Consider the following 10571-nt stretch of genomic DNA (forward strand, 5'->3'; position numbering starts at 1 on the left):
GTTGTTTTCAAACTAGATGAAAAGCAAAAGATGAGGGATGCTAATTTGCAGTCCTGATAGTCCAACTGGTAGGTGTTTATCTACTGTTTTGAACTGTAAGACACTGGATTTGTCTTTTTGGCTTGGAAATTGAATGGAGTCCAGGCATTCCCTATGGCTGAGATGCTGTAGATACACGGCTTCTGCTAGCTGCCCCTGTAGACATAAGTCATGGCCTGAGCACTCACTAGTGCAAACTCCAGGCGACTTCTGAAACAGCTGTGCAGCTTAAGTAATGGGAGAGCAGTATCTCAGCTCCAAGATGGGAAGATTATCATAATGTAGCAAAACGCACGTAGCTTTTGTAAATGGTTCTAAAACAGCTGTTAGTAGAACAACACAAGAAGTATCTGGATCCACACCAAATCGATTGTGGAAATGTCTGCGTTGTTCCTTTGGGAGTTAGGTCTGTCTGTTCTGCTGGCAGAAGGAGTTGCAGGTAACCTCTTACATGCTACTCCTTCGTGCCAGCTTTTTCTTCACGATTTAGCAGTCTTTAGTTTCTCCAACTTCTTCAGACTGCTTTTTCCTGCAGTCAAAAATATCTCCTTTCCTCTCCCCTCCCTTGTGCCGTAGACAAGAGTATGCCTTTTTGTCACTATTCCAGTTACTCGGAGCTCTATGAGATAATAGCATTACCACTATCTTTGCTCTTGTGGAAAATCTCATCTCTCTCCAAAAAAAATGGAGAAATATTGTAGTTTCAGTCCACCCACCAGCTGTTTGAATGAGATTACATTACAGCAGTCATCAATTAATAATGTCCCTTGTTCTTAGTCCAAAAAATGCATAACACAGTTCTGCATCAGAAAGCTGACTGACCTCATTAAAATCTGAAAACTGTTGTGTAAGAAAATTTACAAAATAATTCAGAAGAGTTTGTAGAGACTACCTGAATCATCCCAGTGCTACTTAAGGCTTTTTAAATTGTAAGATCAATAAATAAAAAGAATCTGGGGTGGTCAGAGTATGGGATAGAGGAAGAGAGAGAACAAAACAAATTCAGTTAAGGGAAAAAAAAAAAGACAGTTAATCATTGTGACTAGAATCTGATCTGTTTGCAAGAATAAAGAGCTGAACCGTATGGTAAGAATCAGGCTTCATGTTTGTTTTCACCCTAGACTTGTAAGCATGGACTTAAATTCTTTTTTTTCCCCCTTAATTTGTTTCAGGCTGCTATGGCCATGTTTGGGATGTGACTCAGAACAGCGTTCTCTAGTTAAAACTGATAGCATTTGCCACTTTCCTTAAAAAGTACAACTCTTGTGGGAGGAAGAAAGGAGAAAGGAACACAAGAAATCAGTAGAAGTTTGGGGTTCTAAATGATTCCTAGCTCCTCTTAGGGTCTGCTATTAATTTAATTGATTAAATAGGAAATGTACTTTTAGTCATTCCCACAACATGTTCCACAGCTGGTTCTGTTTTCTGTTGCACAGGCTCTTCTTGCATGCGAATGCCCTTTGCACAAGGCAGAAAAGTTTGTGGCACCACTTCTGTTACTGTGAAAACTCTTTATCGAGCACATTGCCCCCCACCCTGCATTCTCCCTCACCCATCCCAGGGTGCATGAGGCACCATGCCAGGACTCATGGTCCATGTATAATAAAAATATGTATTTCCCAGTGTGGTAAGTTAGAAGACTGATGGTGGCTGGAACAGAAGGAAAACACAATTTAAACATAATGTTTGTATAGCAGGAGAAATTGATTGACATAGCATCATGAAAGGTTAGACACAGTGCTCTGTCAAGTCAGATAAAATGCAAGTTTTGTGAAAGAATGGGTGTACCGGAGCCAAAACAGCCAGCCCCGTGGGGACAGGCATTGGCTCCAGCGGGTCTTTGATAAGTGGAATAATTGCTAATGGACCCAAATGTCTTCTCATTAGAGAAGTCTTGGATGGGACTTGTGAAGAGTGCAGTTTAGTCACCCAGGCACGTGGTGCCTGGATGCCTGAGATGGATGTTACATAGCTTCACAAAGTACTGCCAGTGTTGGCACACCCCCTCCACTGCTCCTGAGCCCCAGGGACTATCCTTACACACAAGCCTGCTTGCCCTGGGGTCCTTGTGGCTGGTGGGCATTTACTTCATGGTGGGCAAAGCTGTTTTCAGCTTGGTCAAGCACAAAGTTATCTTCCAAATCTCTGTCACTGCCTGGTCCGTGCTGCCAGCCTCCATGAGGCTGTCAGCTTGTTTGCCTGCATTGGATTTCCCAAATGTAGTAGGATGCTGGGTGAGATACATATCTGTGGTAGCTGACTTACAGATGCCCTATTCAGGAGACGTGTTTTCTGATACCGCAGAGCTGAATAACTAGACTTTAAGCGATGATTCACAGTCACCGTGTTGAGCTTCCCCAGCTGAGTATGTTTTGCTGGTGTTTTCCAGCACTCTGGCTTTTCTCCCCACAGCTGGGCAAGCAACGTCTTGTCCCTGGGGATGTGACTATTGATGGTGTTAGGGTATCCGGCTGCATCACAGCCACACCATCTGTATGGGCCCTGATGACTGATCTGCAGTCAAGATCCAGATGGGGATTTCAGCTGGGCCTTGAACTCCTGCAGAGCAGATGTTACAGGAGTACTGAAGGAGAGGCTAGATGACAGTCATATTACCTGCATCCCATTACATCTTCCCTGAGTTGTGAGAGGCCCCATCCCACTCTTTTGTGCAGTGGGGTGGTGCCCTCCCTTTCACTGTTACACAGCCCATTATTGCTTCAAGCAGCTGGATGTGGTTCACAGACTAGAAGAAAAAGACAAGGAGACCATTTCCTTAAGGACCAGCAGCACCATATCTGTAAAGGATAGAATTGTGGAGGCCCCATCTGATAATGGACAGTACTTTACTCCTACTTCCCTCAAGCTTTTATTTCTTCTTCCTCTCCTGTGATTTAAACATCACCTTTCCCATGAGCCATGAGATTTTCTTCTCCTGTTCTCTTACCCTTCTTTATCTCCTCATCCACCTCCCCTGAAGACGTGCTAGACAAGCCTAGGTAGGGGACTGAGGTCTCCCCAAGTTATGAGTGAGACATTTGAAGCAAGACGTTTTTTCAATTTTCAAGCAGAATTTCCCTTTGATGAAGATGCTGCCAATCTCTTTGCAGTCCCATCTCAAAGAAACATCTCTTCCAAAGAGGCTCTTCTGGTGCTGCATTATCCACACCTTGTGACTTCTGATGCTGCCTTAAGCCTCTTACATATCTAAGCACAGCCTGTGTAGGTCCCCGTGGCAAGGTGCCCGTCCCAGCATACCGATGTAATCTGTAACAGGAAAAGGAAGCAGCAGAAATTCTCAGTGCTGACAGGCCAGCTAGCTTCACCTGTACAAACACTGCTATCTATGGGTATGTTTACAACTGAAAAATCAGAAAGACCCATGCAAGGTGCAAAATAAAAGGCCTGAACAAAAAACATAATGGTCAACAGAGGCACTAAAAATGCCAATGAACAAGGTTCAAGGGTCTGTGGGGGTCTATAATGTAAGAACCAGAGGAATTCTTCCCAGCAGATCCTGCCTCTTGTGACTTTGGCAAACTGGGTTACAGTGGCTGCTACCTCACTTGTCTCTTCCTTTGATAGTTCCTCACTCCGTTGCACCATTACCCTGTGACGGGCAAAGCTTCTGCTACTTGGAACAAATTTTGGATCAACCTCCAACCAGCTTCTACAGATTTTGGTTCTGCGTATCTTGTTCCCCTTTCTCATCTTCCTGATTTCAGGAAGTCCTGGTGGAAATGCCACAAGCAGCCAGGGTGACCCTGCAGAAACCTGGCTTGATGTGACTCGCTGAAACTGCGCCTACGACAGATGGCATGACCAGAGGGAGCGTGGAGCGGCAGGGTTGTGCACACTCAGCTGTGAATACCTGGCAAGGACAAAATCCCTCAGGAGGAGCAGGTGCACCACCTAACATTGCAATCGCATGGGCAGGGACTGTGTGCAGCTGTTACAAACTCACTTGCTTCTGTGCACGTCCCGTATAACCACTGCTGGTTTACAAAGAGCTAAAGTGTACATTTATCAGTGCTCTGCAACTGCCTTTCTCTGCGATAGTGAGGCAGTTGTGCAAAATTTCCCCAGCTCAAGGCAGCGTCTACCATCTGTGCTTGCCTCCTACCTGCTATTGTATCAGTCACCTAAGCACAGCCCGTGAGCCTCCTCTCTTCTCCCTCCCACCAAATGGGTATCCTCTTCTAGACCTTCAGCCGCACGCTGTTCCTAGGAAATACTCCTATCGACAAAATCAACCTTTGCAGATGTTTGCCAAAATCCTGGATGACTCCTTTGTCATGTACTACAGCCCCCGCCCCCCAGATGCATACTAGAGAGGCTATTTCATGACCAACAAGATGCGGGTTTTTGTTGTTTTTTAAAGTAACTTCTAGACAGAGTCATGTGTACACTGGTGTGCACTGCAGATTTTAAAGGACTGGCACGAAGCAGAAGGCACATCAATCTCACTGCGCAGATGGGTCATCCGAGTCTGCCTCTTGAGTGGCATATTATTTAGAGTTTAATAAAAGATATCTCAGAAGAAAGGGATGCAGCTGAAGCAGAAGCAGCAGAAAATAATGAAAACTGAAAGAAGTGTCATCTGACTGTAAGATAGCCAAGGCTATGACAGATACAGGTCTTATTTTGATCCAAACAGGGGAAAAATGGCTCCAGGTATTGAGGGCTCTTCCTTCCTTAATAAATCTGTGCCACTTTTGATAGCTGCTGTGAGCACATATTGCCAGGCATAGCTGCAGATCCTGGAAGTTGCAGAAGAATGGCTGGCTTGCACACTGACAGCTTATTAACTGGAACATCATCCCATAAAATAGCTGGTGACCAAAGTCACCACAAACCGACAGCCTCTAACTTACTCAGGAGGGTATGCACATCAGCTCCTCCTGTCTTTTCTAGGCAGACTTTTTTCCCCAGAGAACACCTTTAGCTTGAGGGAGATGACATTACTGCTTATTTATATTTATTACTGATTTGTATGACCCTCACATCCAAGAACCTGTTGGTGAACCTGCAACAATACTGCGCCGTTCAGAGGAGAAATACACAGTGTCTCAAGTGAGGGTTAGGCACTAATGAAAGTGCAAGGATGTGTACAACACAGATACCTGCTGTGAAGGGAATCAGATGAAGTTTCCTCTGTGTAATTCACAACACCTAAGGCGGACCTTGCTCATTGTAACCCATAAGTCACAAGAGAGGATGATGAGGTGCTAAAGCCTGACTGGCTCTGATCCTTGCAGTTTGCTAGGTCATTACACTGAGTATTCCTTCCCAAAGGTTTGCTACAGAGCTGAACAAGTAACATTTAGTCTGCATGCTTGTATATTTTGGCTGCTATTGCCCTGCCATGAATCTGCCCAGACTGTGGCCTTATCTGTTTGTCACATTTCTGGATCATTTGCAAACTTTCAAACTCAGTAAAAGGGAAAACTGAAGGGTCACAGAGATGGGACAGAGGCACTGTGCAGAGGAGGAAGGGACCAAGAGGTTCCCCTATTCCTCAGAGGCAATCATGTGTAGTAAAATTTCTTGCAACTAATAGCTCTGTATAATAAATTGCAGTGGAAAGTCAGTCTTTGGAAGAGAACCTTCAATAATATTGCCAAAAACTTCACAACAAAGTCTTCCAACTTTCCAAAATATGATGGAAAATAGCCTCTTGGGTCAGCAAGTTCAACTGCAAAGCCCTTCCCGGGACTGCAACCATAAACACAGAAAGGCAGATCGGTTCCAGCAGAGGCTGCTGGGATCAGAAGCAGCCAAGAAAGACACTGCAGCAAACAGCTCTCACTTTACACCCGGCGCTGTCCGCGGAGGGGATGTGAACCACTACTGGGCACGGCCACTATGGCCCAGGTGCAGCTCAACACCTGGCTGGTGCTGTGTGTGTTCGCTGGATCCCAGAGGCTGACAGGTAGGAAGTGCACCTGTTCGTGGGGCAGCTCCTTGGCTTGGCAAATGTTTGTGCAATTCCCGTGGTGCTACGCTTAGCCTGCTTCTTCAGATACACTCAAAGGCATCTGCTAGCTGTGCTGATGCAGGAGAGCGTGGTAGCTGGAGTCCCAGCTGGGCTTTGTGCCCAGAGGGAGATGCTTGCGCCTACCTGCAGGATGGAGACCTGCTGCTGCTTCTGGTGGCAGGAGGAGGGGGGGTCTGTGCTGAAAAAGTCTGCTCCTGCAATAACGTGGGGGGGTTTCTAGATGCTTTTTGGGGAAAAGAACAACTGTTGAATGATAAAGTAAATAAGGGAGTATTTTTCCCATCTCCAGATTACATTTATGTTATTATTTCAATACATTATTTCAATACATTATTTGTTATGCTTTGGTTGATTTTTGTTTTACTGTACTTCAAAATCTAACGCTGCGTAAATGTATAAGATGGTTATAAATAACAGCAGTTTGGTGGTTATTCAACAAATTGACTGACTTTGCAAGCCAGGCAGATGTCTTTCATTAGAGGTATCTGTGAACTTTGTGGATCAGTTAGCTGAGAGGAGGAGCCCAGGAAAGAAATTTTCGGATGGTGTAAAAGCTTTGCTGGCACAGTCATGGAGGAAGAGGAAAAAGCAGCTACAGCCCAGCTCACATTCCAAAGCCCCAGCTGGCTTACATTAGGGATCCTGCAGCTGTGCAGAGAAACAAAGCTCAGTCTGAGGGGACAGCAGATCTTCAGGCAGCTTGTACATCTATCTCCCTGAAAAGCTTTAATCAAGAATGGAAAGTTGGAAGTGGGGTTTGGTAGCAGTCATCACACACATACAGTATTAAATCATTTTTCTACTTTATCTAAGCACCTGCTGACCTTAACTCTAGAGTATTCAATGTATATTCTCTCTCTTTTTTAATATAGAAAAGCTTTATCCGTATAAAAATAATAATGAGAAGTGTCAGAGAGCTTACTATTTTATATCGGCTTTTGCATTTCATCTTTCCTGACCCAGAGGACCCATAGAAGAGGGTCTTGGCTCATGACTATGCTGATCAACATGAAGAAGGGAGGGGTTGCAGCATCCCTCTTACAGTCCTGGACTGAGGATATATGTGTCTCCTTTTTTTTTTTTTTTTTTTTCCACAAAGAAAGAAAAAATAAGGGAAAAAGAAAGTTAAAGTATTAGAAGAATTAGTAAACAAAAAATAAAGGATTATTGGGATTAATGTGACTCTCACATTAATTCTTCTGGCCTAGTATTCATTTTTTCCCAGTTTAAATGAGGTTAGGTGGCCTGGCAAGAAATTAGCTGGACATGAGAACAGCCATGGATTTGACTGTGTTAGCCTCATAATCTGCATCTGCCAGTGGCAGATGCTCAGGGAACAAGTACAAAAACAGGGTGAGCACCAAGTAACATTTCCACCAAAAGTTCTAGGAGCCTGCTGGCACCGTCTTTCCATTGGGCAGCATTTCTTTCTCCTAGCAAAAGCTACAAAGCAACTTGTTGTCAAAACGCATCTGCTCAAATTCCTGCTGCACCCACCCGCAGCGTGAGAGATTTCCTTGCAGCCTTCCAAGACGAATGCCTTTGCTGCCACATGCTATAGCTCTGTGCTGGCAGGATTTGGGGTCATCATACCCAAAATTCATACTTGCCTCCCTTAACCACTTCTGCTTCTCTTGTGAAGCTTGTTTTGCTCATTGAAATCTTGTGATCAGCATCTGTCATATTTGGCAAGCCGTGAGTGACAGCTCAGAAATACCAAAGGCTTTATCGACAAGCAAATGACAGAAACAAATGGGAAGGGCCATGATCTTGTGGTGTCACACTCTGCCTGATGTCTTCCAGATGAACATCCTCGCAGCAGGGATGGTGCCAGCACCAACACACCCCGTCGCGGCCCAGAGGACGCCGACGTCATATTAGAGGTCTCCGGGGCGTTGGGGGCCTCTGGGCAGAGGCACTGTTAGCACCTGCGCTCCCACCTGCTTGCACGTAAAAACTCACCTGTTCTGCTTCTTCTCATCGCCGCCGTATTTCGGGAACTCCTGGAAGATGCCTCAGCGGGGCGGGCTGGCAGTGGGAGAGGCAGGGTGGGAGGCTGGACAGGGCCCTGCGGGGAAGCCGAGGCTCTGGGCCAGGCAGAGCAGGGGCGTGGGGCCGGCAGAGACAGACATCGAGCAGGCGGCTTTGAAATGCTCGTGCTGCTCTTCTCTTCCAGATGCTCTGGGGGAGGCTGGACATCGAGGCCAATGGGACCATCCGGCTGTGGGATGAAGAGCTGGCCTCCCTGCGCCCAGCGCGGCGGTTCATGCAGATCTTAGAGAATGAAGTTCCCAAAACACCGATGGAGATCGAGCAGCTACTGAGATATTATTCACTGACCGATGCCCCTTTGCCTCCAGGAGAGTATGACCGTCTGATTTTCACCAGTGTTTACTGTGCCTATCAGATTCGCTCCATTCAGGGTCTGGATAAAAATCTCTGGATCCATTTTTTCTCCCAGCTAGTTGATGAAATCTTTCGTGATCTGTGCAAGGGGCTCTGCCCTGCAAATTCCACTCTCCTTATGGCTTCCTGGCGCTGGAAGGAGAAACCTTCACATTTAGCATCGCTGAAACAGTTCTATCATTCTAACCTGGCCAGGACCAAGAGAGACACTTAAAAAGGGAAAGTGCCATGGGAAAGGACACATCTGACTTCAGCTGCGTCCTTGTTTGTTTAGAACGCTGGCAATCTTTCCTCAGTATTCAGGACTTTGTAGAAAAATATGCCACACTTTTTTGTACTGTTTTCTGCATTGTGCTGGCAACCCTCTAAGGATTTATACACAGTTTTTTAATTTTTATATGAACCAGGACAAAACTAAAAAGTGCATCTCGCCCTTTTCTCTCTCGTTTTTTTTTTTTTTTTTTTTTTTTTTTAAGTGGGCTGAGCTGAAGTGGGCAGTGCTATTTAGATGTGTTATCTGTCTTGATCACTGATGCTTTCTAGGGAGATGTCCTGGCAGCTTTTTTCCAGGATGTTACACTGGTGTCCTAGTTGAATTCATCTTGAATAATTCAGTTCAGCCTCATATTCCTTCTGTGGTTTCAGCCAAATGCAGTCTTGTTTCTCCTCTCCAGTAATCAGCGAAGCAGATACTGCTGCGTTTCACAATAGAGGTGGTGTATTTAATTTCAGCTTTCTGGTTATGCAGCATCACATTTGATGTGTCCACAGTTATTTCCCACCTCACGTGTTCATTAAAGACCAACCTGAAAATGTATGTATCCCATGAAGCTTCCTAGTATTCACGTATTGTATTTACGTATGTATACTGCTTTGTGTCAGCTATTCGTTTGGAATACACTTCCGTACATCTCATTTAAATTCCTAAGGATCGTGACCTAGTTATTTCTTCAGCAGATTTTACCTCTTCTGAAGTTTTTTTTTTTTCATACAACTATGGCACTTTAAAGACAAACATAACAAATACACAATCTCTGTTCTTAAAATCAGAAATATAATTATTTTGTAGAAGTAGATCTTTAACCTTTTTTTCTGTCTTACATGCTGCTGTATGGAATTAAATAAATATAATTACCTGTACAGGAGGATTTTGATTTGTTGATGTTTTTGTTTCTACTGGGCTTTCTGCTGCCATTCTAGCTATATTAATTTCGAAAATTCATTGTGTGTGCTTAGATGGTGGGATCTGAAATTCTTTTTCTATCAATATACACTTAATTTTCCATGCTGAAAAAGGAGGTATGTGACGTTCAAAGTGGGAACTGCTAGCTTTTGACCTACTTTGTTTTCCTCCAAGCCACTGCTGCCCAACAGATGGAGAGGCAAAATGGTGAGGCAGGAATAAGAAGCCTGGAAGCAAGATGCCACAGAGAATGGGTTTAGAGGTAAGGTTAGGGCTACAAAAGGACACTGCAGGACAGATTTATGCAGTTCATAAAGCTTTCTTCCCCCCCCCCCCCAAAGGATGTAGGGATCAAGATTAGCATGTCATTTGAAACAAATTCTAGTAAGCTAGTGTCCCACCATGTTCTTCCAGCCCTGATTTTTTTTTTTAAATGTTCTTCTAATCTCTACCCTTCATCCTTTTCCTCAGTCTTCAGTCATTAATGTCTAGTATACGTATGGAGTGATGGAGTTAGGGAGTGGCTGCAAATACATCCAGTTTGAGCACAGAACATCATTAAAAGGCTGAGCTGGGATGTCACTAGTGCCTGAAAATATTGCCTTGCTGGAGAATATACAGTTTGAGCTACATAAATGTCTGGATAAACATCGAGGGAGTTGGCTTGGTTACTCAGATACAAAGGCATTCTTTTGAATTCAGGATTTTGTTAGGGTCTGTTTGAGGGCTTTTCTATCTGTAAAGCAGACTCTAAATTGCATCCCAGTGATATCACAAAGTTCCGTGCATGCTCAAGATGGTGCACTTTGGCAGTTTACGTATTTTGGGAGGCAAACCAGGGTTTAGCTGAGCATCTAGCTCAACGGAAACAGCACCAACCACACTGCGATGAAGCCTCCAGCCTCCGGGTTTCCTAAAACCCGACTCTGGGGTCCTGCTGCCCGT

General features: G+C 44.7%; 1 protein-coding gene across 1 annotated transcript; it reads left to right on the forward strand.

Annotated features, from left to right (window-relative positions):
* The first annotated feature begins 128 nt into the window (after positions 1–128).
* On the forward strand, positions 129–9583 carry FAM180B (family with sequence similarity 180 member B). The gene is made up of 3 exons (XM_080592599.1): positions 129–5971; positions 7841–7920; positions 8214–9583. The coding sequence occupies exons 1-3, from the start codon at positions 5905–5907 to the stop codon at positions 8655–8657; spliced, it is 591 nt and encodes a 196-aa protein (XP_080448725.1). The 5' UTR covers positions 129–5904; the 3' UTR covers positions 8658–9583.
* The last annotated feature ends 988 nt before the right edge of the window (positions 9584–10571 follow it).

This window comes from Anser brachyrhynchus, assembly GCF_964034855.1.
Source record: "Anser brachyrhynchus genome assembly, chromosome: 5".
Classification (NCBI taxonomy): domain Eukaryota; kingdom Metazoa; phylum Chordata; class Aves; order Anseriformes; family Anatidae; genus Anser; species Anser brachyrhynchus.

Coding starts and splice junctions, on each gene's coding strand:
- FAM180B (XM_080592599.1), top strand. CDS start 5,905: ATGGCCCAGGTGCAGCTCAACACCTGGCTGGTGCTGTGTGTGTTCGCT. Junction 5,972..7,840: donor TGGATCCCAGAGGCTGACAG/GTAGGAAGTGCA, acceptor GATGTCTTCCAG/ATGAACATCCTCGCAGCAGG. Junction 7,921..8,213: donor ACGCCGACGTCATATTAGAG/GTCTCCGGGGCG, acceptor CTTCTCTTCCAG/ATGCTCTGGGGGAGGCTGGA.